At 53.1% G+C, this 27,628-nt stretch overlaps 1 protein-coding gene across 3 annotated transcripts in view; it reads right to left on the reverse strand.

The window, feature by feature from the left end:
• Positions 1–27,628, reverse strand: part of LOC120541719 (contactin-4-like) — a 429,737-nt gene that overhangs the window by 49,436 nt on the left and 352,673 nt on the right. For all 3 annotated transcript variants that reach the window (XM_039773606.1, XM_039773607.1, XM_039773605.1), the window contains exons 9-11: positions 19,866–20,005; positions 14,911–15,040; positions 13,240–13,390 (exon numbers count right to left, since the gene is read on the reverse strand). In XM_039773606.1, coding sequence (XP_039629540.1) covers positions 13,240–13,390; positions 14,911–15,040; positions 19,866–20,005 — 421 coding nt within the window. The remainder of the gene's footprint in view (positions 1–13,239; positions 13,391–14,910; positions 15,041–19,865; positions 20,006–27,628) is intronic.

Raw genomic sequence — 27,628 nt, forward strand, 5'->3', positions numbered from 1 at the left:
ACAAAGTGCCGATGTCTTCCGAACACGTCAGGGACCCCTCACAATTGTGATTTTCAGGGGGTGGGTCCAACCCCATCTCCCCCCGTTTCTGGCTTATTGGGGTCTTGCAGTGGATGCCTGCTGCCCCCCCGGTCACTGCTTGCCTTTTTTTTGGGTCTTTTTGTAGTTTTTCTATTTTTTTTTTCCCCCATCCGTGTAAATTAAAGTGCGGAAACTCAGAAAGCAAATGAGACGGAGTGCGATGTGCGATGTGCTAAGCGCTCATCAGGAGAGCCCCAAGTGAAGGCATCTCCCGTTTTATTAATTACGTCCCGTTTCATTTCTGCCGTGCAGAGTGCGATGGCTGCCCCGGGAGCCGTCGGCACGTCTCGAGTGATGAATCTGGAATCCGAGTCGTGATCCTGACTCCAGGGAGGCCATTTTTAATTCGCTCGCACGCTTACATATTGCATGCAAATCTGACGCTCAGCCCTTCACTCACCCGTTTCCCCAAATGCCATCCAGAGCGCGACATGTCTGATGGGCCAGCCGGCACCGACAGGACCCGTTCACGTGACATTGGCATGCCGGACTCGTTCAGCTGCCCGCTCAGCAGCACGTGAAGCCCACCGCGCGAAGATCTGACTCAAGCTCCGGGATCCTTTGAGGGGAGTCCACAGTTGAGCCCGAGGTGTCACGGGGACCACCAGGACAGCCAAGATGGCCGTTAAAGGGAGTGGACAGTGGAAGTGGCTGAAGATGAAACGGCAGGAGGAGACGAGCCAAAGCAGGCGTCCCACCCGCACCACCACCTCTGTAAACGGGAGCCGCCATCTGACATAGGTGGAGTGTGCCATGTCATCTCCATGTCACATGGCTGGCAATGGGCACAGCGCCTTTATGTGGTCCCATTTGACTCTCCTGGCGCTGCAGTCGCTCTGAACGGCCAAACAAAGACCCACAGAAATAAAAAAAAAAAAAAAAGGAAAACTACAAAGAGACGAGTCGAGAATGAGAGCCCACCAACCAAAAAGAGGAGGCAGAGGAGCGGCCCCCGGGCGTGGTCACAGCGACACACGGCCATGGTGACACACACCTACAGTGACACACGGTGACACACACCTACAGCGACACACGGTGACACAAACTTACAGCGACACACGGCGACACACGGTGACACACACCTACAGTGACACGCGGTGACACACATCTACAGCGACACGTGGCCATGGTGACACACGGTGACACACACCTACAGCGACACACGGTGACACACACTTACAGCGACACACGGCCACAGTGACACTTGGTGACACACACCTACAGCGACACACTCGTCACCCTCTCCCCCAAAGGCCTGATTTCAGGGACCCCCAAACTTGTGACAGACGGCTTCATCGCAACTTGTGCTCTTCTAACTGTGGGAATAAAAGAACTCTGGGAGATAATTAGATTTGGAGTTTTAAATTACATATTAAAAAGAAAAGTTCAATTAACATAAAATGTAATAATCCCGTGTAGAGAATTAAAAGTGACATTTCGAGGCGAGCCGCTGATGGCAGCTTAATGAGCACAACAGCGCGGCGCCCGCTCACGCAGATTAAACTCCGCTGCATGTCACGTGTCCGACGTTCCCCATAAATCAGTCGACTCGCGGCGAGAAGGCTGCCATCTTATCGAAGGCCACTTCTATTACTGTCCCCAACCCTAATAATAGTATCACGTGTATATAGCGCCTTTCTCACGCTCAGAGCACCATAACAGGAAGACACAAAGAAAGGACCCACATGACGGGGTTACAAATAAAGAAGAAGAGAAACAAACACCACAGCCCATCGGGAACAAAGCACACGGCTTGTAGCCCCCCAAGGCCGGCGGGGTGCCCAGCACAATTCCCACTCCTCTAAATCTCCAAAGCCCCTCCAGCTCGAGTGCCACCGCCACACACAGGGGGATAAAGAGGACTGTATTGAATGGGGGTCCATAAGAGCCTCTCTCATCATGCGGTGCCCGCTGACATGGCAGACTAAAGTAAAGTGGTCCGTCTTCACTTGCAATCCCACTTCACATCCCCTGGGCACACGTCCATTTGAGCCTTTGTCACCCAGCCATCTGTTTAGTGACCAGACGGAGCAGCACCTTTGAGGTCCATAGCTCAGTGGGGGGATTCCAGTGAGTATGCCCCTGGGTGTTCATAATTGCCACCCCTCAGATGATGGTGCCCACCATGTCACCCAACAGATTGAGCGACTCTGCCTTACGTACTTTTGATCGCTCGACATGAAGTTTCCAGGTGATGCCAGCTTTCAGGTTTCTGCACACAGTCGTCCCTTTACTTCTCCTTCTTCAAGCTGAAGTCTGAAGACAGCAGCAGGACACGCCACTGTGCCAATGGGTTGAGAACGCCAGGACCCTTCACGTGCCACAGCCTACGACCACACCCACATGTGCGCCAACACCAGCAGGAGGTGCCACCGTGGGCAGCTCAGGATGACAATGCCAGGATGTGAAGTGACAGGCAGCCGAGGACGGTGACACATCTGGCTGTCAGCAGCACACTCGCTCGTGTCACACATTGATCAGCCGTTGACACCAAGCGCTTTCCTGGCCATCAATGAGATTTGTCCTCAAATATTAAATTGCGTCCTCGGCTTATTTGTTCCAGCCGATGCCCCATAACGTGGCGCCCCAGGGCTCGTTCCCTGTAAGACAAGACGTCTCAGGCTGGTGTCTGCAAACGTCCCGGCGATGAAGATGGATGACACGTGGGCTGACATGACCGGGCCCCCCGGCTCCAGATTTAACACAAGCGAGATTTATCGGACCGCGCCCAGCGCTTTCTTCATTTCCGTCGCTCTGCCGCGTCCCCAGTGAGAAGCTTTAATGGAGATCCTTCTGACACTGGGAGCGAATCCGTTAAAAACCCTGAGCTGCCTTTAAATCAGTCACCTTCGGAAGTGTTGATTATATCGAGAAATTAAAGAGTAATTCGGGGCGGACGCCGCCGAGAGCTTCATTTTGATTAATGACCCGAGGATCCGCCGCGTCCGCCCGCGACTTAAGTTTGCTTTTCTCCTCCTCCCTACTAATGGCTACCGAGATGAGAGGAGGCAGGATGGCGACGCGATGGAAGGAGCCGCTGCCGGGCGATGATGATGAGGAGGAGGAGGAGGAGGAGGAAGCAGCACCCTGTCAGGCACCGGGAGTAGAGATCAAACAGCTCCTCGTCACACGCAGTCGTCTGTCACCAGTCTGAAGCCCTCCGGCCCCTTAGAGGGAGACCACCTGAGAAAGGGCACAGCAGGCTGGTGACGTCCTCGACACGTCTGACATCATCAAGGGAGGGCCACCAAATCGACAAGGGGCCTGAGGTAGGGGACGCCCCCCGGTGGAGCAGAGAATGAAGAACAAGATGAGCAGACCACCATGAGCATCACCTCGGTAACACATCACCAATGAGAGCTGGGGGGGCTTCTCCACCCAGTGACAATCTGCTTTTATAGTGCCTCACTGGGACCGCTCTGCTGGCATTAGCCAAGTCACAAGGGTCTCTAGAGCAGGCGGTGTTGCTGTTGTTTGCTACATCAATCGGTCATATAGCGCCTTTCACTCTGTCTGTCTGTCTAATGTGCTTCAGATACTTGAGGGTCCCTATCAGTGACAGGCCGGGCACGTCTTGTAACAGAGAAGAATGACAGAAGACAGGACAGAGCAGACTGCGCTCCTTCAGCGAGGGTAGCGACGTCCTTTACATGTCCCAGAACTCTGCGATGGCCAATGGCATCAAGAGAGGGCCACCAAATCAACAAGCGGATCAAGATGGCAGACTTGGGCGCATCAAGCATCCCTCTCTTTGGGATGAATTATTTCAAGTAATAACCTACTTGTGAAAAGCGTGGCCCACTTGGCATAACTCATGGTGGGTGTACGTACAGCACATACTGGTTTAATTCAGCAATCCCAGTGGTTCAAGGCAGGGGTCTGCAAAGGTAGTCCAGTCCAGGGTAGCCAGGGCCACAGAAGACGCTTACGTGTAAAGCCGATGACCTGCCAGGCGTCACTCGGGTTCAAACTGTGGACACACCAGAGCTCAGCACTCGCTGCCGCTTTACATATTCATGAAGCAGCAGCCAATCAAGAGAGGGACATTACTATTCATGAGCCGGGCGACAGATGGCTTTAGGATTTTCAGCAATTATCTCTGAATATTTTACATATCACTGTACATCTCTGATTTAGAGAAAACACTCGTTTATTTGATTGGATTGCAAATTGCTGCCCACTGCTAGATAAGAGGAATGCGAGGTGACCTGCCAGTAGTCCAAGCCGAGCTTATTTATTGGCTTTTTAACCTATCTAGGCTATATAGCGCCTTTCACACACTCTCTCTATCTAGGCTATATAGCGCCTTTCACACACACACTCTATCTAGGCTATACAGTATAGCGCCTTTCACACCAGCTAAGCTATATAGCGCCTTTCACATCTGCCTGTGTATGTGAATTGGCACATCACGTTAGAGCGATGCAAGGCGCTATACAGATAATAAGACGCCCCCCCTCCATGTTCTCAGCTCCTTGTCCATTTCTTTTACGGCCCCCACAAACACCACAGTGCTTGCTGGGACCACCGCAGTCACTAAGATGTCATCCCGGTCACTAAAGGTGTGAGCTGCTGTGGCTGACGTGCCATTTTTTGCGCCCGTCCCCATTTTTCCTTTAAGATGCCCGCCCGCCCGCCCGCCTGCCTGCTTTGGCGCTGCAGCTGTCAGCTGCTTTTTATAGCCAAGCAACTATTTAGCTGAACAGAAAAGCAATTTTTTTTTCCTGCCTCTTTTCGAAAGGTCGACGTGAACTTTTAATTAGTTGTCTTCACCAAACTATGCAAATGTTAAGTCAATATGTTCGAGGGAAAATTAACATAAAAGAGCAAATAAATAAATAAGATGGAAATGAAAGGCTGCCATCGTCAGGCGCCCGATCACGCGGCTCCGCACTCGACGCTCCCCCCTGGTGAAAGCTGCAGCTGTCACTTGTGCCTTTGTCATTTGAACCCGTGCTCGATGCCATGTCCACTCACCCACAGACTGCGATGCCCAGACTGGGGGATGAAGGGTCAGCTCGGGGGCCAAAACGGCTGAAGTGGGGGGTCCCAAGTCCTCATTCACTTCAGACCTTAAAACGTGTGTCACCTCAGATCTCTTAAACTTCATCAGGGTGACGACTTGGTGACATCACAGGAGAGCAACGGGAAAACCACAAGAGAAAACGAAATGCAGAAAACGAGAAAACACGTAAGAAAAGGCGTCCCGCCCCGTCATGGGGGCTCCTGTCACGTCTGCCGATAATAGGGGGTCAACGGCAGAGTAGTGTGGTGGGCTGAATGGCCCTTTCTTACCAAATGTTTTTTCCACGGCACTGGTCAGGGGTCACCCATGGGTGTCTGAGATAAGAGGGGGTGCCAACGCTAACAATGGCATCTCTTTTCTCCTCTGGAGGCACCTAAGCCATGTCCACGGTCACTGAAACCCCACCTCCACCGGGTGGGACAATGACACCTCCCAGAAGATGGCATATCAGTCCGGTGTGACTGACAAACTCGGATCTGCGCGAGAGCGGAATTATCAGAGAAGCTGCAGAGGGTACCCGTTACGCCCGATTTCCGCTGCTCGGACTACAGCAGTAAATGAGGTGGCCCGGTTGGCGCCCCAACATTTGTCTGGGTCTCCTTGGTCTCACACATCTCAACATTGGAAATTAAAGACCTCCTAAAGCTATAAGGGAGGCTGGCACCAGGAATGGCATCCAGCCTGGGCAGACCCAGAAGTTGCCTGTTGAAGGCACAGAGGCAGAAGGAGAGAAGGTCCACGTTGGCACTCGTCTGATTGGCAGCTGAGCACTCGCATTACTGTATTATGGCGCCACACAACCCGTTGGCTCCTTGAGGGCAGAGGGTGGCACAGCAGATCAGAACGGTCTGTCCATCACGGCAGACGCTCTTCCTTGACAGATAATTGCCAGCTAATCAATGCCCACTCACTCCTCTCATTTGTCTCTTCATTCGTTTTGTTCCCGGGTGTGTGGAGACTCGACGGAGGTGTCGTCCCGAGGCACGCGCTGTGTCCTGTCACTGATGTGACTGTCACTGACGTGACCGTCACAGTTGAGGCTGACGGGTGACAGCGCTCGTGAAGTTTGTGCAGTTTGGAGCCTCAAAGAGGAGACTGGCACAAGCTGGCGGCAAAGGGACACAACGACGAGGCGTCCTACAGGCTTAACCCGGGTGGTCTCTTAATAGGGTCCTTACTGTCCGGTGTGCAGAGCCCAGTGAACTTCTTACCCGCATGTGCGGCTCTCTGGTGTCACCATTAGCAAGTGATGAAAATCGTCCAAACTTAAACAAGCGTCCAGTTATTACGAGGAGAAGAGCGACGAGTCAGCAATGCAATGCGTCATCTGTTAAAATAAAAACCGCAATGCATTTCATTACTGCCTGCACTATAAGAACATTCCAACAGGTGGCACATCACTGAAATCGCCCACCAGAGTGAGACGCCGAGACAGAAGGCAGTTGGCTGATGTTAAGCAGGCAGCAATAAACCGTGAGGCCTGCAGGTGGCAGCTGGAGACTGGTGGCCTTGGGGTGAGGCAAATTCTGGGGTGTTCTGAGGGTCTTTTGGAGACCCCGTAACCCTTTTCTTCTTGCTTGACGACACCGTGGGAGTTTTGGACTCGGGTGCATGCAGGGTTACAGGACCCTCTTATTTATTTGCGCTGAATGTTCTGGGGACTCCGGTGACGACATTTCTTATTCTAGTTCAGGTTTTCTTTGTGAGGTCAGCTGTGCACTGCGTGCTACTGGATGCTCAACAGCAGTACTCTGGTTTGTGATGCACCATCTGTTGGAATGAAAAATAAACTGCATCTTGTTATGACATGCATTACGGAATACTTTTCAACAGGTGGCACTTGACAAATGGCATTGCTGAATACTCCCAATGGAGTGAAACTCAGCTTGGATGACAAAGATGCTGATGGCATCAATAAGCTGAAAATTAAAAAGAATATCCAAAAGCAAAGAGAAGAACGTCTTAGGCCCCTGACTGGCATCAGCCCTTCACCAAACCCACACAAGCAGCTTGTCATCGTCACCGTATGGCATGGAAATAAAAAGGGAAATGAAGAAATGGCAGCAGGGTTAAGTGACTGCCCTGGAGTGTGGCAGCCTATCCATTAGCACAGGCAAGGAATACTTTATACCTAACAATAAGGCAGCTTGGGATATAGCGCCTTTCACACCCCAGTCTACCTGTAATATAGCGCCTTTCCCACCTCCCTGTCTACCTGTAATATAGCGCCTTTCACACCTCCCTGTCTACCTGTAATATAGCGCCTTTCACACCTCCCAGTTTCTACCTGTAATATAGTGCCTTTCACACCTCCCTGTCTACCTGTAATATAGCGCCTTTCACATCTGTCTGTAATATAGTGCCTTTCCCACCTTCCTGTCTACCTGTAATTTAGCGCCCCTTCACATCTATCTTTCACCAGTGCTGATGTCCTGCCCCCGATGCCACCCATCTGCACTGACTTTTTTATATGACAGAATGCCCAGCGGGTCTCCCCCCCTTGGTATAATCATGCCATTGATTGTTGTTTTTTATTTGTTTCCACCCACTGCCATTTGTAAAAGATCTTGAATTAACTTTGCACTGCAAGGCGCTATATAAGTAAGTGTTGTTATAACGTTTGCAGCAGAGAGTGACGAGGTGGTGATTATCACACACAATTAGGACTGTGCACGTGACAATAAGAACCTTATAAATGCATTATATAGTGCCTTTCACACTTCCCTAGCTATCGATCATATAGCGCCTTTCAAGTGCCGCATGTTGCTCACAGGACACTAAGGCCTGAGGCAGGAGGCCACTACAACATGGTGACATGAAGAGGACCCCCGAGGACGAGCTCACCACGTCCATTCATCTGCTGTGGGAAGACCCCTCAAGTCCAACTCTCTGCCAGTTAAAACAAGGCAGCCACAAGGGGGCACCAGTGCTGAACTCTAGAGCCACCGAGTAGAACACGGCGCATACCCAGCATGTGGCAGTAGTGCCACACACACACACACACACTGTGCCACTGAGTGCATTTGTTAAAATTGTGTGAAATTGTCGGCCCCCTGCTTGAAATTTGCCCGATTTGGTGAAATAAGAACGAACGTGAAGCCCACTTTACCGATTGAGCTCGACGAGCCTCCCGCAGAAACTGGGAAAGTAGGTCACGGCGCATGGAGAAGCGGCGCGCCTCGGAATGTGTGACACGCGTTACTTGAATGCTGCAGCAGCGCGAGTGACACGAAAGCTAGCCGGTGTGCGTTTAATATTGAAATGACGGAGACAAACATAGCGAATACGCTGTCAGCCATCTGCAGGACTGATTGAACGCGGTTTGAAATGGGATGAAAACTCATCCATTAAAGCTAATTGAGGGGAACACAGAAGCCATTATTGTTTAAACAAAGCGTAATCGGTAGCTGACAAATGAGTCAATTCCTCCTTTTACACGCGCCGTAATGACAAAAGATATTAAAGGGGCCACTGGACGACACTGGAGAGGCGAGCCGAGGGTCCCTCGCTCCTGGGCCGAGACGTCTGTGGCAGGAGGTGGTCAGCTCCGACCCTGTGGGCGCTATACATTGCCAGCAGCTGGCCACTCATGCCTGGGGGAAGAGATGCCAGTCTGCCAGCCCTCAAGCCCACATCCACACCCAGCCAGCCAATTAGAAAGCAGCGCAGAGCCTGTGGTGTGCCAGCGGCACGTGGCATCACCAGGGGCCTGTTCTGGAGTTCTCCTTTTGGACAAGTCCTGCTAGTGACGAGGGGGGCGACACCCTGAGTGAATACCCACACAAAGGGGAAGTGACAGTGAGGGGATCGGCCATAGGGCCAGGAAACTCAGTGCCACCTAACCTGAGTTCTGCCATCCCGTTACTGGGTGCCCTCAAATCACGGTAAATAAATAATCGTGAAAGAGGACAATAAAGGACTCATGACAAAGGACAACGAATCAGACGGGTGACAAAACCTTCAGAGGTTGACTTGACTCTTCTTCATTTGCGGATTTCAAATGTGCCCGCATGCAACATGAGGTACGCCACTAAAGTTGTTGCCATCTGTTGGAATGAAAAGAAAAAAAAAAAACCAAACAGTGCAGTTTATGAGGACACATGACAGGTGCCTCGTCACTAGTGAAGTTGTGGGTCCAACTACACCTCGCTCTGGGACATGAGATAAAAGGGGTGGGACTGATCGGCCCATGATGGGGTCTTCTAGACCATGCAAATGATGACAGTGCCTCGTGGGCGGGGTCTGTCATCCCAACCCCTCCTCCTCGATGTCTTTCCACGTCCCACAGCAGGTACATTTTGTGTGGCTATGGTGGACTGCAGTTACAATCTGATGAACTGCACGGTGATGACCACTAAACAACGGTCCACGATCCTCCTCACCACCTTCTCTGACCTTGGCACTAATGGCACTGCCCTCAGCTGGTTTGAGTCCCAGCATGCAGAGATGCCAAGGGTGCACCAGGTAAACATGGTGGGAATCCCAAGGACTGGTGAAGGTCCACTGCTCTTCTCTCCACGCACCTCCTCACAGGGACAAATCAACGTAAATGGCGGCGATTAATCGGGGATCAGGCCATCCGTCTGGAGAGCGCAGTCTGATTTCTGTCCTTCTGGCTGTCTGACATATTCAAGTTTGCAATGGTGCCATGAAATAATAATAATAATAATAATGGCACACTGCAGTTTTCATTCCAACAGATGGCGCTTCACAAACATTAGCACTACTGCTAAAAAGCCACCAGCAAACGTAGCACAACTGAGGCAAGAAGCTGGAAAATGACATTTGAGGACCTCCGACTGCGTGGACTCTCCTGCCTTTGGTGGTGGGTGTTGGACTGCGATTAAGGCAGACTGAGACCCCCACGGGCGCTGACCTGCTAACAATTCACTGAGCGCCCGGGTCATTTCATGCAGCGTGGTTTTGATATCAGCATGAGACTCGACTGGTTCATCGAGCCGGGGGTCCCACAGATACTCGATCATCTCATCAAGCCATCACGAGTATCGGGGGGCACACCGACACCAGCCCCTACTTGCAGTGATTACCTTGAAAAATGAATGCCACTGATTTGAAAGGGCACGTCAGGCAGCTGGCATTCCCACCTTTTTATTTTCCCTTCTCACTTCCTGAGCTGCTCCTCTGGTGAACATCAAAGAAGACCATCGAGAGCACAAAAAGGGCCCGTCGGGCCCCCCGAAGAGCTCCCACTTGTCACAGAGTGGTAAGTAGTGATGGCAGCGGGCACACCAGGCCGAGGGCGCATGCGCCACGGGGGCTGTCGTCGATCTGTCTGCTCTGCTCGCCACGCAGCTGCTTCTTCTCAGCCCACCCTGCACTCAGTGGGCTCGGCTATTTTTGTCCCCCCTCATCCATAATTCATACCGCGTGCCAAATGGAGGTCATGTGCTCTTTTCTTTTATATTTATAAATAGAAGGCGTTCACTAAAATAGACATCTGCCCGTTCTAGTGCCCACTGTACCCATTAGAGGCGACAGAACAGGATGCACGGGCACCTCGAGAAGTGGCATTTGGGCACCTGTGTGTTGGTAACATCTGTGTGGAGGTCCACCTGGGTGTGGTGCAGACAGAATGTGAGAAACAAGACCAGGAGAATCAGATGGCACCATGCCCTTCTTGTGCCACTCCTCAGAGGATCGCCACCTCCGCTCTGCAGCACGCGAGGTGGCCATCTGTCCGTCCCACCCTTTTGTGTCACCAGCTCCCCAAATCCTCCCACCTGATTTCTTCAGAATAACCTCAAGTCAAGTCCTGATGGTCCCCCCAAGTCCATCTGCCCACCACACAACTTTCTCCATGTGCCCCTTACATGAGAAGGTAAGCCCTCCTCATCCTCGCTGACGCCCCTCTTTAAACCCGGGTGGCAGACATATGTGTTGACAAGTCAAAGCGCCCTAAACAGAGTGACTAACTGAAGAGTCCCGATGACACCACCGATGACAGTGACACCACCGTGACTCAGCACGAGTTCCACTAGTCACTCCCATCGAGGACTTTGTCTGCTGAGGAATGACGAGGTGGGCCTGAAGGTCTCTGCCTGGCCATCACGATGATGAGAAGGGAGGAAGGCCACGAGCTTGGCGTTGGTGCCCGGCTACACGCCCGTGTGGCATGCAGAGTGTCACAGCCAAACGGTTTAAATGACACACCATGGGCTCACCACTAGTGGGCGCTGGAATTCAAGGAGTCCAAGAATCTGCCAGCTGTGGTCGGCACCCAGTGACAGGCTGGCACAGTACGGTAAGGTGTACAGAGCTTGAAGGCGGCACTACAATTACATGCAAACCCCCCACCCCCCCATGACACCCGCCATGAAGATTTTGTCAAAGGGGCACGTAAAGAAAACGGACAAACAGAGAGGACGAAAAGGGGTGCGGGGGGTGAGACAAAGACCCCAAGATGGCACTGAAGCTATCTGATGATTATATAGTGCCTTTCACGTATAGTTACCTACCTGTCTCTCTAATATATAGCGCCTTTCACATCTATCCATCACATGGCATTCATTTTTGTGAAATTCTTTTAGCAGTAAACAGTTCAGAGGAGAAACACACCAAAGCCCAGCCCTTACACTGGCACTGCCAGGGGGCGACATGCATTATCACTCAGAACAGCAACAAACAGGCCAATGGGGCACCAGAGATGAGAAGGCCGGAGGGGTCCATGCTGCTCATGCCACACATATACGAGGGTCCTCAAAGCATCCCAACAGTTGGCACACTATGTAGATGCCATCAAGGGCACTTAGGGCAACAGGGAGTGGGCCACACCCGACTTAATGAAGTGGCACCAATGGGTGGTGGCTGAACTATTGTAGCTAATTCAGTGCAGCAGAGGACACCATGTGACATGACGTGACAAGTGGCAGCCCTCGGTGGGACTCGTGTTTATTGGAGGACTGCGGTACCTTCGTCATCATCATCATCACCACTGTTTCATAGGTTCAGCTATGGTGGCAAGTTGACCCCCACTGTCTGTGGACCCTTCACACATACACCCTCTGAGACCACCTGCAGGCCTCCCTCATGAAAGGCGCTATATAACAGAAGGAAACTGCACTGCCCAGGCAGCTAAAAGTGGCACTGTGTGCCAAACTGGAGTGCTGTGCCAGGTTTGGTTTCCTTCAGTAGACTCGGGTGATGCCATGGTGTCACTGGGCACAGGTAGGTGTTACAAACACACACACACTCCTTCCAAGTCAGGTGACTTTCTTGTGGTGCTGTGGCACTGCAGAGACACAGAGCAGATGGAGTGAAGTGACAGTACGATGGCACGCTGAGGTGACAGATGACTGGCCCGGCTGGGTCTTTGCTCCTGAGCCTGCAGATGGCCCCCTGATGTGCAGTTCTGCTCTGGCTCCCTGGCTTAGGGGGTCCGTTGCTTGTTCCTCTTAGACCCCCAATGGTGCTTGACAGCCTCTCGGGGTCCCCACAGCCCCCCGTGACCACGCCCCGCATGTGGAGCTTCTCTTTCATTTTCCAAGTCAGTTTTTATCCCAACCCCATATATGATAGAGAGAGAGAGTGTGATGGATGTGAAAGGCGCTATATAATAGACAGATAGAGAGAGCTGGATGTGAAAGGCGCTATATAATAGACAGATAGAGAGAGAGAGATGGATGTGAAAGGCGCTATATAATAGACAGATAGAGAGAGAGCTGGATGTGAAAGGCGCTATATAATGGAGAGCTCAATACATTCCATGCTGTCCTGACAGCAGCACACATTTCCCAGGCAGGTCCCTTTCATGTCCTCCGTACCCAGTTGGCCTTTTCTGTTCTTTTTCGTCTGTCAGGTCAGTTTTTATCTCAACCCCATCCCACCCTGGACGTGCCGAAGTGTGTGTGTGTGATTGTCCCGCTTTTTGCTGAGTGACAAAGCCCTCCGGAGCGAGGGTCCCAATGATCTGCGACCAAATCCGATCCACCAGCTCAAGTCTATGATCAGACGTCTGACAAGAACGACAAAAGAAAAACGGATTTTCTGCTCTGCGGCTTTATGCCACCTTGGCTGACGGAATGAAGTCCCCATAATTAGGACACTCCTGTCACACGCCTAAGCCTTTGGTGACTTTGACCATCAGGCTAGGGGCGGCACTGGCGCTCAATTACCTCTCGTTTTCTCGCAGGGCTTCATTCCCTTTGCTCCAGGAGAAGATTCCTCTGGGAGACATCCGGGGCTTGCAGTGAATGACAACTTCACCGCCCACCTTCACCATCGAGAGCCTCTTCAAGCGATTCTCCGAGAAGTCGGGGGCCACAGCTGCAAAACAGTCATGGAGAAGAAGTGAAATGAAACAACATTCACTACTCAGAGCCCGCATCCTGGGCTTCAGGGTCACCGGCATAAACTCAAAAGGGTTAACAGGGGGCGCCAAGCTCGAAAATCACAAACGAACCGACTTTACAGCACACCCCCCAAAGGGGCAGCTGGGACACGAGGGGGGGAACCTCTGCCCTGGGCAGCTGTCACACCTGAGCACAAAGTGAAGAAGAGCGTTGCCTCGTTCGGCTTGTGACGCCTTGGGCATATGGGTGGCACCTGGGCCGAGGGGCACCAAAGGTCAGCCTCTGGCATTAAGATGGCTGGAGTGAAAATCTCAATAAGCAAAAGCCAGTTGTGAACCTGGAACAGAAAAGCAGAGTGAGATGTGGACAGCTAGGAAAGGCGCTATATAATAGACAGAGAGAGAGAGAAAGAGAAACAGAGTGATGGATGTGAAAGGCACTATATGATAGAGAGAGATAAATAGATGGATGTGAAAGGCGCTATATGATAGAGAGAGATAAATAGATGGATGTGAAAGGCGCTATATGATAGATAAAGAGAGAGAGAGAGAGAGAGAGAGAGAGAGTGAGAGATGTGAAAGGCGCTATATGATAGAAAGGCGCTATATGATAAATAGATGGATGTGAAAGGCGCTATATGATAGAGAGAGAGAGAGAGAGAGAGTGATGGATGTGAAAGGCGCTATATGATAGAGAGATAAATAGATGGATGTGAAAGGCGCTATATGATAGATAGAGAGAGAGAGAGAGAGTGATGGATGTGAAAGGCGCTATATAATGGAGAGCTCAATACAGTCCATGCTGTCCTGACAGCAGCACACATTTCCCAGGCAGGTCCCTTTCATGTCCCCCGTCCCCAGTTGGCCTTTTCTGTTCTTTTCCTTCCATCCCGTCTGAGCCCCCGTGTTCTTAATCAGTGTTTCTCCCTTGATGCCCACCCTGGCCTGTCACGCCCTTTTCCATTTCCCCCCCCCAACACTGATGTTCTTCTCCGAGCGAGGTTTGCTGTACCCCACTTTTGAGTACCACCACGTAAGTGACAGTTAGGTGACTGACACGCCCGCCTGATCGTCTTTTGACCCCCATGCCGACTGTGTATCACAAGGGGCCGAGGAGCCCCTCAGCCACAGTCCCCACTCCATCTCCACCCCTGGCGTTTTTATGGCGGCCCCAATGAAAGTAAAAGTTGAGCTGTCTGCGCGATGGTGACGAATGTCCTGCGGCGGCGGCGCTAATAAACTCGGCGCGGGCGAAATGAAATGAAGGCGATAAGCGCTCTGGCGATGACGCCAAGTGATGGATCTCATCATGTCGTCACATTGTTGTTTAATCCGGTGACACGACAATAAAATGCGAAGCTCCGAAAACGGAGAGTAATGGAGGACATTAGAGTCTGACAGGCTGCAAAACAGAGCGACACGGAGGGGGAGGCGCGGGGCTCGAGTGGGGACTTCGGCACCACAGGAACGACAGCGAGACGGCGACGAGACCCACCTATGACTCGCAGCTCGGCCGTGGAGTAGATCTCGCCGTACTTGTTTTCAGCCACACACTGGTACATCCCTGAGTCCATGAGGTTCAAGGCGGAGATGGTGAGGACGCCGTTGGTCACCTGAATTCTTTCCTTGGGGAAAAGAAAAACGAAAAGTCACTTCTGTGAGCAGATCAACAGGGGGAGCCACTGAGAGGGGGCTCATGAAGAAACACACACCCCCCCTGAAGGGCTCCATCTGAGGTGACAGCAGAGACCAGAGGGACTGCCCAATGAGGGCAGCTGACTCCGCCCCTTCTGCCCACCACCGGCCGCAGCTCCTACCCACCGAGCCTTGAAGCCACCCACTGCCCCACCTGGCGCCACCGCTTTCGTTTTAGCGCCTCTTTATTTGCAGGACTCATCGCTTATTAAAAGATGGCGACCCGGCTGGCACCACCCCATTTCTTTGGTGGACTTCGGCCAAGGACGCACACACCTGCACACATACACTCACACACTCGCGCCCACGGCTGGCCTGCCCGTTTGTCACACGGCGGGTTTCCTGTCACTTCTCCCGTGCCAGGCCGCTCCTCAGCCACACTCCTCCTCCTCTCCTCTCCTCCTTTTCTTCTCCTCTGCCGGCTGCTCGGCAGAAGTGGGCGTGCTGCCAAGTGCCTGGTACTGCCAATTTGCTGATCTATTTTATTCCTGTCCTGGGGGAACAGCTTCTGCTTGGGGAACAGACACCATTACAGCCTCCATGCATTTTCACGTCCTATCATTTATAATAAATTCTGTAATTTCTGTCAGCTGGCGCGCTGCACTTGTTAGAAAGAACAGCACAGCGCAGCTCTGAGGCCCTACAATCAATTAAAGCGCCCGCCGCCGTTCTCAAACGAACACTTTGTACAGCAGTGGGCAGCGCGCCTCACCAGCTGGCTGGCTAATACAAGATGTGTATATAGCGCCTTACAGCATGAGCCCAGGGGGCGCACATTACAGGACTCCCTCGGGGAGGCACTGCTGACACGTCACCTGGCAGCGCAGGGACTGGAGGGGGCGCTCTCCTTAAAGAAAGGCAAAGTGGCGTTAAACATGGACAGCGTCCATAGGCCCTCAGTCAGCAGAGGGTGCCACCTACCGGACATACGTCCTTGAAACCCCAAGACAACTGACCTTCTGAGTTGGCACCAGCTGGCATTTGTGGTCCCAAGCGGCCCTGCACCCTTAAGCACGTTTGGGCCAAAGGCGGCTCCCCAACGTCCTGCATGGTCTGCCCGGTGGCACAGTACTCAAATCCCACCACTGGGTGACGCCGATCACGTCACTACCCCGCCTGTGATCCACTGGGGGAAGAATCACAAAAGAAATGGACTCAGCGGTACCCTTCAATTGAATAAAGGCATCAGCCACATGCCCTACCAATCAAATGGTGCCAGTTCCTCCAAGATCGGTCCACCATACCATCATGGCACTGCCACAAACTTACATTAATGCCACTACAGAGACAGCCCCTGTAACTGTAAGGGTTAAGCGGGTGACACACTGGCATGGGCTACTGCCTCACTGACCTCAGGATCTCCCTGAATGTCCCCAAAGACCTGCAGATCAGGATATCCTCAAGCTGTGCCCAGTGCCAGTGAGGGTCCACCTGATGCCGCGTTCATGATAGGCTCGGGGCTAAGCACATCGATGAGCTGGACTTAGCCGGTTTGAGGACGTAGAAACCGTATGAATGTATGATGTCCACGGAGGGGCTGATGCCATCCTATCACTGGGCTCCCTGGTGGAGCTGCCACCTATCACCACTGGCATCACTTTGGGCACTGAGAGAAAGCCAACCCAACAAGACAGAGGCCCAGGACGGCAGTGGCCCTAAGCACCATAAGGGCACGCCACCCAGCGCTCCAGGACATCCATCGAGCACACTTCTTTGACGTGGCAGACACGTGAGCGCCAGCGGCGCAGGGCAGTTTCCGGAGCCCCATTTGTCTTCATTGCTGCCGGTGCCGCCATACGTACGCTTAACTGATCAGGCGGAATCCGTCAAGACGACGCGTCGCTTTTCGTTCTCCCATAGCGTGACATCTGTAATTCACTGCCACGACGGGGGACGCCTGAACGGCTGTGGCTTCGCCGAGACGGATGGGAAGTCGGACGAAGACGGCGTCTTAATGAAATTAAAATCCCCCCGACACGAGTCAAAGCTCCGACCCAACGGGAAGCATGGATGAGCGGCGGGGTTCGCCAGGAGGTCGTGGGTCCGTCCAGGGTACGTTTACCTGGCGCCGAGCGGGGCACACATCTCCGTGGCGGGCACACAATGCCTCGCGTCATTCAGAAGTCGTTTTCTCACGCCGTCCCTAAAATGTGTCCCACAAAGGCTTCACAGAGCGTGTAGTTACGGCTGTCGGGCGCCGCCGTGGGTTCACGAGGGGCGCGTCAGTCCTCGCGGTTGGGCGTTCTACGTGGACGATTTATTACAATGAAGAAGATGGCATGCCCGCTTGGCACCGTTTTCGTGACCTTTTCTTATCTAATTGATTAAAAGCCGCGGTGCTTCTGCGTGACATTTGGGAAGTTTGATGAATTCGTCGACAGGTCTGTAAGGGGGTCCGCTCTTAACAGCTGCAGCCTGAATGTATCTCCATTAACATAAAATGCGGATTCACACGCCACTCGCTAATTCAGAGGTAGATCAAACGAATCGGAGAAACGAAGGACAAGTCGGGGGCACAGTTACGTGGGTCCGCCGGCAGATGGCGCCAATTAGGTCATCAGTTTTAACTCAAGCCTCCCACCGTGATTAGACAGCCACTGGTCACACGTCCGTGGGCGCCGCCAGTGACACCACCGGCTACCGCACCTTGGAGTCCACTCGGTCATCCAGGACCAGCCTTGGGCCCCATGGCAGCAGACTGGCACTGAAGGGCCCATAAGTAGTGACGCAGAAGAGTCCCCTCAGCGGGTGACGAATGCTCTGACCGTCTTATTCAGCCTCTGGTAACTTACTGAGGACCCTTGTCCTGCTGTTGGGGGGCATAAGATGCCAGGCCACCACACTTAGCTATTTTCTCTTGTGGTGCCAGGGAGTGGGGTGGCATGGTGAATGTTGTCAACTTCTACCACTACTCTCACGCCCACTTTTATTGGCACATGTGCACTTCTGTATGTCTTTGTCATTAGCTTACTTGCCTCCTTGGCACCACAACGAGGGGGTCCACAATGCTATCATCTCCACAGCCCCTTAAAGCTTCACTAGGACTGCTGACCTTTGATGTAGCGCCCATCCAGTCCTCGAAATGCCACTTCTTCCTGCCCTCCACTCTCCACTGGTCTTGTCTCACAGAAGCATCAGTTGAGCGATTACCAAATGGACTTTGATGACTTCAAGTGATGCCCCCTTGCCAGCTCTCTACACTCGGCTGGGCTTCACTGCATTGCCATCTTTGGGGCCTTTCACGTGTTTGTTCTGATTCAGCGTCTTTCTTAATCACGGACACACCAGCTAAGATGGCAGAAGTGCCAGAACCGTGAAGGGAAACAAGGGAGCCAAGTCCAGTCTCCCAGGAAAGAGAGAAAGACCTGCAACTGGCAACAAAAGGACAAGTCAGCATGCCAGTCGATGAGCGTCACAGCCTCTGGAGGGCACCAAGACCTGCTCCTGGTGCTCTGCAAAGGCCAGGGGTGAGGGTGCCAGTATAGGGGAGAGAGAGAGAGAGAGAGATAGAGTGTAATGGCAAACAGAGTGTGCCACCCAGTCTACCCACACAGAGTGTGAGACTGGCACAAGGCCTCCTGGCTGCTGGTGCCAGATGGTAAGCTTAAGGGACAACTGTCAGAATGGGGTGCTGGCCCCGCCCCTAGCCCCACCCACACACCAGGGATGGGCTGGGGCTCCTCCCATCTTTCTAAGGATGGCGGTGTGGGGACGGCGCTTGGCTTGACAATTGTGCCTTACTAAGACCTCAGCTGCGGACCCCCTTTGCTGGGGGACCTTTGGCTCTCTTCTCATTTGGATTCCTGTTAACGGCGAGAAGCTAAGAGAGGGGCAGGCAGGACCGAAGCCGTCCACCAGGGCGCAGCGTTGAGGTTCGTCTCTGCTGCCGGAGTACCCCAGAGGTGCAGGGTCCCCCCGGAGTAAGCAGCGCTTTAGTTAAGAGGCTGTGCGTCCTCGTTCTGGCCCGAAGGGACCCCCCGCTCAAACACTCTTTGAAAAGCGAGCTGTGAGCACCGAGAAGGCGGACTTGGAGACGGGCGGCAGCTGGCATCTCTCAGAGGCACGTCGCGACAAAGGAACGCAGCAAGGGCCGCTGTGCCAGTGCTGCCTTGGGTGAAACTGGCAGCACTGGCACAGAGTCAATACGCAATGGGTTCTCCCGCTGGTTCTCCATCCGGTGTCGTTTCCAGGATTGATTCGGTTCCGTTAGACGAGTGACACTGAAATGTCCCCAAATCTGACAATCAATGCACGGCCTACACACAACAGGTAAACACAAATAATCAATAAGAAAGAAGAAAGGGAGCGACCCACTGCCACCCACACACTGGCACAGGCCTCCATGTGACCCACCCCCCATGTCTTTAGGCTGTGACAGGGAAACTGCAGGAGAGCCCACAAGCACACGGGGAGAACACAGCAGTGAGTGGACCAGGGGTCCGACTCAGGACCGGTGTGGCAGCTAAGGCCCTGGACCCCTGTCTCGAGCTGTCACCTGTGTCACACACAGACACCAAATGTGTCACGATAGTCAAACAGGAGTGCCATCGCCAGGCGTCCTTCACTGTGTTTGTTGGCAACCTCCTATTATTAAGTCCACGGCGGGGACTGAACCGTCAATGCCACCCTGCAGTGGCACCGTAAAGCTGCCCAAAGACCCTCTACGCGGCGATAAGAATGAAAACGGCACAAATAGCGGCAGGACCCCGACGGCAGCACTGGCCCCCAGTACCCGAGTGGGCGCGGCTCTCTTACCTCGACCGTCTCGAGGGGCTCCCCGTTCTTTAACCACTTGTAGGATGGCTTTGGCTTCCCGCTGGCCCTGCACTCCCAGGACAGGCCGTCATCGATGGACATGTGGGCATCACTTATTCTCTGGACCCAGTGAGGCTGAGCTGCAAAGAGAAAGAGTAACACAACAAATAAGAGCCGTGGCGAGGGAGATGGGCAAGGACAGCCATCTCCTCTGCCCGCTTTCTAATCCGGCCGTGCTCTTCAAATGCCTCTACACGGCGAGGGCTGGCACCTCGGCTGGCAGCTGTTTAATGCAAGGCTCTTCTCCGGGGGGTCGAGCTGTGCTTCAATAAGTGACGGGCCATCTTTGATTAACCTTGGCGATTTAACCATGTTAATGTCTAATCATAAAATGTCCGACATATTGTACTTCAAAGAAGCTGCGGAGGCTTTGAGTGCTCGTGCCAGGCTGCCAGGAATCAATCCTCAGGGTGGGTGGCCATAGAGATGAAACCCTTCATTTTTCCTCTAATCTTTTTACATCCATAAAGCTGTCAGAGTTCGGAAGTGAAGCTCCTGCCTCTTCACAGAGGGTCACGTCAAACCCAAAGGAGCGCGTGGCACAGCCGATCAGGCTGCCCATTCGACGCCTCAGCTTACCGTTTTATTACTCAGGCATGAAATGTGGCCTTGTGGTTAAAGAAGTGCACTTTAAAACCATCTTGGGCACTGCGATGCCAGGAGACCCCTTCACCTGCCTGGGGAACACCAAGGTTACACAAACGGGCACAGAAAGGCACTCTAGAAAATAGAGGCTGAATGGGCACTTCACTGCTACAGGAGCATTAAGGGTGGCACAGCGGCCTGGAAACACAAGGCTGCCCGTTGGCTCCTCACCCCTGTGTGGCTCAGTCCACCATTACGGCGCTAAACTAAAATAAGTGACAATGTGATGTAAAGTAATAGGACATTATTAAGGCTGCCCGTCACCCCGGTGTGCCCCTTCAACAGCCTGTGCGCCACTTACAGAAGGGCTGAGAGTCAGCTTTACTGCACACACACACTCTTGAAATGAGCCAGCTGGCGAGTATCTGATTGAGGTCAGAGACTGCCTGTATTGTAGGCCTGGGCTTATATAGCGCCTTGACATGATGACCGCTATTTTGGAGGTCACACATAATTGGGCCCGATTTGCAGATCGCAGTGAAGTGCCAGTTCCATATTTGGACTTCTCGGTGTGATGGCACTGTCCTCCATGTTGACAGATCGCTGCCTGCAGTGCGCCACCTAGTGGGCTCCTCCTGAAAGTGCCTACCTGGCAGAGTCCTGGCGCTCCCACCCACCCCACTCGCTAACTTCACATCTCTTTTAGATCTTCTGGGTGCATTCAGGATGGCACCTCCGACCCCAAGCTCGCAGCGCCTGTCTCTTCTTCATCAGACCTCCTTTACTTTGGGGGCCGAGAGGAGCAACGCATAAAGAATCAAAAATTCAAGAAATCAAAACGAAAGGTGCCGACTGGCACAGACTCATCAGTGATGCCCGCCCGTGTGAACCGGCACAAACCGCCTCGGCCCTCCGCGTCACGGGCAGCTTCTAACAGAGACATGCAGGTTCAGAATGAAACGCTGATTAAAGAAGTAATTCCCCTGCAATTTTATGGATTTTATTTTCTCCTAAATTGTCCTTGGAAGATGATGCAGAAAAAATAAATAAATAAATAAATAAATAAAATAAGTCAGACGTTTACAGGTTTCAAGACAATAAATCCTGGCGAACGTGCGCCGCTTTCCTTATTTGCTTTTATTATCTTGGAAATCGTGCCAATAAGAATACAGCATTGCCCCTCTTTATATTGGCAGACCACGGTGATGGCCACTCGGGTGGTACTGCATTGACCTGTGAGCCACGGCTACCAGGCACTCAACACTTGGGGGGCTTGAATGACCTCGACTTCAAGGCTGAGGGTCCAATGACGTGTTGGGCATACTGCCCAGAGTGCCAGAATGCCAAGGATGATAGAAAAGTTAACTGTCGACTTAAAACTCACAAGTCGTCATTAAAGGATGGGCCTGTCAGTGTGGCGGGGTGGGCATGGACCCCTGAGGCTCCCCTGCATTAATGGCTTCACTACTATATAGTGCCTTACACATCTAGGTAACCAGCTTCTCCCCTCGCCCCTCTCTCTGTGCCCACTCTCACTGTCTGACATTTGGGAATTGTCATTTTGTGAGGGACAGAGGGTGGCTTTGAGTGTCCCCTCTACTGCACTGGTATCTACCCCAACCCCACGGCTGCAGGGGCACACTTTGCCACCCAGAGACCCCCTTAGCAGACAGCTGAACAGAGTCTGAGAACAGATACCCTCAAGCACAGACAAGGTGTCATGGCAGCAGTGCCACTCCGGTACACTCGCCCATGTGTGCCAGCAGTGCCACCCATAAACATCATCAACGTGCTTCACATAAGCGCGCCAACATGACAAGCAAAATCTGAGGATGACGAGTGAAGTGAGAGGCCAAAGCGACGAGTCGAGGGTCCGTCACGCCAACCTCAAAACAAGCCGCAGACGGCCAATAAAAACGGAGGGAAGTGCGCCTTTGAGGGGAAGAAACGCTAAATGAGCCTGGGGGCCTCGTCAGCAGGGGCGGGCGGGCGGACAGGCAGGCAGACACGGGTGTGTGGGTGGGTGTGCGTGTGCCCCCTTTGGGTCGCTGCTCCTCTCCTGAGGAGACACACAAGTCGGCCGCTCCGATGCGATTACGATGAGGCCATGAAGCCAGCGCTCGGCCCACCACGAGCTCCTAGTTAGGAGGAGGAGGTCCGCACTTCAAGCAGCAAACTCTCCTGCCGTTCCACATTTAGCAGGAGCCGGTGGTCTCGGAGTGGAGCCCCCCAAACGACAAGCTCGGCTTGAGGCGCAGCTCATCAAATGAATTTACGGTTTAATTATCGGGGGCCCGAGGTGCTGAGGACTGCAGGATTCAAATGAGTGCCCCTCTTAAATGCTGATTGAGCTGGCCGCCCGAGTCATCTGGTGGGCTCTGGGTTGAGGACCCTCCACGTGATGCTGGGCAAATTGCTTTTTGCTTCTTGTGCCCACCCAGGGCCAGTGAATGTGGGAGCCCAAATGGGGTTTCGGGTTGCATGCCCCTTTAGCTACCAAAATGGTGCCCCTCGGTGTCGACAATGTGCCCTTTCAGTATTATTAGACTCTGAGGACCACCAGACTGTCCTTAGTGTGTACCCCATAGTATGTCACATCAGGTCCCTGCCACTCTTCCACAAAAGCCCTGTGCCATGGAGACTGCTGAGCCCTGGATGCCCGCTCCAGTTGGCACCTTTACTTTAAGGGGCTTGACGCATCTTGATGTTTGATTTCATTTTTTCCCCCCAGCTGTGTTACTTTAAAGCAAATCATTCTTATGAAATTCCGTCCATCTCCCCTTTTATACTCACAACGGAGTAACAAATGGCAGTGCCAACCGGCTGGCGACACCACGTGTAAGTACAGCTCCCAGCGTTGAGTGGTCTCATGTGGGCGCATGCTCACACGACAATGGCAGCCGGACCGAGTCGCAGGGACCAAACTGGAGGGGGTGATGCCCGGGAGCGACTCGATTTCTGTGCCACCCTTAATGCAAACTGACAGAACAGAATAGCAAATCCCAGGAGCCAAATTGAACCTGTGACTGCGGAGCAGAAAGTCGAATGTGAAATCCGCACCTCCAGCTGTTTGAGAAATGTGCTGGTCCTTTATCAGTCAGAAGATCAGCAGCTCGTCACCTTGGAGTCGACTTCCTATAGCGGGCACCCTCCAAGCAGAGAAACGGCGGGCAGAGTGGCACAGGCCCAGGCCCACTTAACGAAACAAACGTGGAAACGAGACGCACATTACAAGGGCGTGGAAAGCCCCCAACGCGGTTTCATTCCTTACCTTTTTAAATGAGTATTAAGAGTAGCGGCGTGGCGCTGGAGTGGCACGGCGCGGCGCGGCGCTGAGAAACCCGCCAGGTTGCAGGTAACAATTCCATTTATCTTTTTTCCTCTACTTACAAAATGAATGGCTAAGCTAAATACACAGCCAGCAATAGCCAAATAAAATATGGCCGCAATCCACTTTTCATTAGGGGGACTTTTTCCATCTATTCCCCCTTTTATATGATCATAAATTTCTTCCCAGAATTTCTGTTTCCACACAAGCCAAAAGCAAATTGAATTTCAAGTAAAAGCCGTCTCTGCAAGAGTAGCCAAGTGCGAGCGTGAAGGGAACAAAACTATTAATATTTTCAATAATATTAGCACTAAATCCTGTTCAATATCGGAGAAAAACGAGCCGATTGGAGGAGTCGCCCGCCGCCGGCCTACCAGGCGAGGGGAGGTGCCAGCGCGGCCCGGCTAGACTGGCACAGGCCCGTCAACCTAACTTGTGATGGGGGATAAGAAGCAGAGGAGTGAGAAGACGCAGGGAGAACACGAAGACGGCACACACGCGGAGCGAGGAACGCGACTTTCAGGCTCTGACACGGGGGGCACAGCGTCACTTCCAGGGTCCACCATCCCTGCTCGCTCCACTCAGTCCAGTCAAAAGCGGCCACATTGGTGACGCCAGGCACAAAGCAGGCAGCCAGCACTCCTGGGCGGGTCGCTAAACTGCAGGGACAGCACCAAGCGCCACCCCACCCGCCTCTCACCGCTTAGCCCCCCGTATCCCCTCATTCCAACTATGAAAACACGGTAGGAATGGGAGGCAAAGCCTGAAAGAACCAATCAGGAAAGGCGTTTCGTTTTGAACACGGAGACGGGCGTGGAAGTGGTGGGAAACCAAACGGCTCTCCTCAGAGGACGAGTGTGGACTCCAACGACTGGAATGTGCTGAAAGTTAAAGATGAGCGGAGCAGACTTGGGGGTAAAGGACACGAAGGGACAGGTGACGTCCAACGAGGACGCGAAGGGACAGGTGACTCTTGGCCTCCGCGTCTCTACGCCACTTCAGAAATCAGGAGGTGAACTGAAACCAACTGCGGGGACAGCAACGCGAAAAAAGCCAAAGAACACGCGAGTGCCCAGAGCCAACCCCAAAACTCGCCAACTGGAAATAAGGAATTGATCTCCAGTCTGGGACCCTCCCATGAACCCCCCGCCCTCTTTGAAGAACGAGTGAGCGGTGTCGCAACAGGTACTGAGATGGGACTTCGCTGTGCCAACCTATCTGTTGGCTGGGTGGCACAGCGTTTCACTTCTTCATTCCTAGGCTTTGTACCACAACTGGTCCAACTGCTGCCACCTGCTCCAGACTTCAGTGGTTTCCACCATTTCAGATCTGCGTCTTTCTACCAGGACTGTCCAGGACTCCAGCTGTGAGATGTGGAAGGACCGGAGGGCTCCGGGCACCGCAGGGCGGTAAACTGTGTGTGTGTGAGAGAGAGAGAGAGAGACCACCATGCCCAGCTCAACATCTCAGCATAGCGACGTTTAAGGCATAAGAGATATGAACAGTCGGAGGCGCGAGCAATTCATCTCCCGACGTTCACATTTGTGTGGATTTAATTCCAAATCAAGCAAATTTATCAAGAACTTTTAAAGGGGAAAAATATTGAGATTAATTACGGCAAGCGATCATTAATATCAGGTCAAGGATTATAAACGAGCAAATTAGAGCCCAAAATGTGACCTCACGCTCGCCAAAACGCATAAATGTCTAGCTGGGGGATATCATTTAATGGGCCACACATCTCCGAGTCGGGAAGAAGAAATAAATAAGCGGATGGAATCGTGACGCGCAGAGTGAGTTATGGCATCCCGTGCCCCGCAGACGATAAGTTAGAGCAGGGAGACGGGAGACGGAGATTTAGGACGCCACAGTAGCGGAGGAGAGAAAGATGGAAGGGGGGCTTCAGGTCAAGTCAGCCAGACTTCACAGTGGCCTCCGTGGGCCCTTCAGGTCCGTCATGTCGCTAATCCTGTCCTCCCACATCCGGAGCTGGGGGTCTGCCGCAGTAGTCCCTGGGGGCTCATCTGCCCCGTGTGTACCAGTTCTCTGGCTAAGCTGGGTCGCCCCCGGACAGTCAGCTGGTTTCCGCGGTGGGCCCGTCTGGAGGTGGTCTTGGGACTAACAAACACAGACGTCTCGTTCTTTGACTCTCTGGTGGCTGTAGAAGACGGACAATTCGGATCTCCGGCTCCACCACTTTGTGTCCTTGGCCTTCAACCTGCTGACACGAATGACGCTGCAGAGGTGACGGCAAGTGCTGTACGGGTCAAAGGTCGCCACTCGATAAGCGCAAAGGACGCCGAATGGAGAATAGAAAGCCACAATATTGGCAGAAAGGAAATCTGCGCCCCACAGGCGACATCAATGTGGCCGAACACGAGATTACGAGATCAATAAAGTGTTAGAGCCTCGCAAGATTTCATTACCGCCGAGTAACGAAACGCACAGCAAAGACGGAAACAGAAAACACGCCAGCGACGCACATCCTCAGTGAGGGCATCTGAGATGCTGCAGGGCAACCCAGGGGGCTGTCATCCATCGCTGCGCGGGACCACCTGCACCGGGACACGCCACCCTCGAGAGGATCTGCTGGTGGGACGGGACCCGCGGTCGGTCATTGGCCTTTGTGTCTTTCCTGTTGCTCGTCTGCCACCATTTGGGGACCCCAGACGTCAGGGCAGCGATCTGTGTTGTTAGAGGCGTGTCCTCAGAGGTCGTGACCCTAAAGTGATGATGTCACCCGTCCCGTTGCGAGACGCTCAATTTAAAAAGCTCTGTCGCTTTCGACTTGTTAGGGTTAGAGTCCTCCATTTTGGGCTCCTGCTCTCGACCCTTTCCCTGTCCAACATGTCCGCCTCTCCGGTGTTTCCTTTACTTAAAACGCATCTTCGAGTGTGACGAAGGTCCGTGACTTCTGTCCTTTGGCCTTTCATCTGATAGCAATGAGTCCGACGGTGGTCAGATGAAGGAGCAGAACCACAATGAGGGGCAGCGAAAGTCGAGTTAATCCGCAGTGCGTGGCGAGGACATTGAGCAGCATGCCACCTCCGATACGGGAAGACACGACGCCAACGGCTCAAAGCGTGGACAAAAGCTGAGAACCGAGACGACGTCACGCCGCCCTGTCAGTTCATCACCCCCTGATGAAGAGCAGGCAGAATGGATACAACCACCATGACGTGTGGCAACGGCGGGTACATCGGGCCACTCATGTGTGGCACAGTGCAGACGCCCTCTCCTTCCGCTCCCACCCAGGCAGGCGTACCTGAAAGGCCAAGAAGCCCCCAAACAGCTCGTTTACTTCTGTATAGCGCCCTGCACCGAGCACAGCCCCAAAGATACGTGACCGGGGTCGTGTCCCCTTGACTCGCACACACACACACACCAGCTAACCCAACCTACGTGGGCGGAGGACCCAGAGGGGCACCGGGAGGACCCTCTTGACCCACACAAACGCACAGCAAAACGGAGTCAACGTCTGACTGATCAGCGCACGGCCGTCACCGCGGGCCACTCTGAGTGACGAGGCCCGTGACAGAGCGCTATATAAGAGCAAAGCGAAGTCGGCTCCCGCGGCGCTTTACAGCGTGCTGCGCAGCCAGGCCAGGTGGCACTCGGCGTCGCTTAGCAACAGCCGCCACTATGACCATCACGCCAGGCTCACCTGACAATGGCTGTCAAGATCAAGAGACGCAGGCGAGGAGAAGATGAAACTCAACGGAGGCTCCCAAGGCCTCCTTCAAGTGAAGAACTCGCTGCACTCGGGTGATGAATGCGATGCAAATTATCG

This window comes from Polypterus senegalus, chromosome 12, assembly GCF_016835505.1.
Source record: "Polypterus senegalus isolate Bchr_013 chromosome 12, ASM1683550v1, whole genome shotgun sequence".
Classification (NCBI taxonomy): domain Eukaryota; kingdom Metazoa; phylum Chordata; class Cladistia; order Polypteriformes; family Polypteridae; genus Polypterus; species Polypterus senegalus.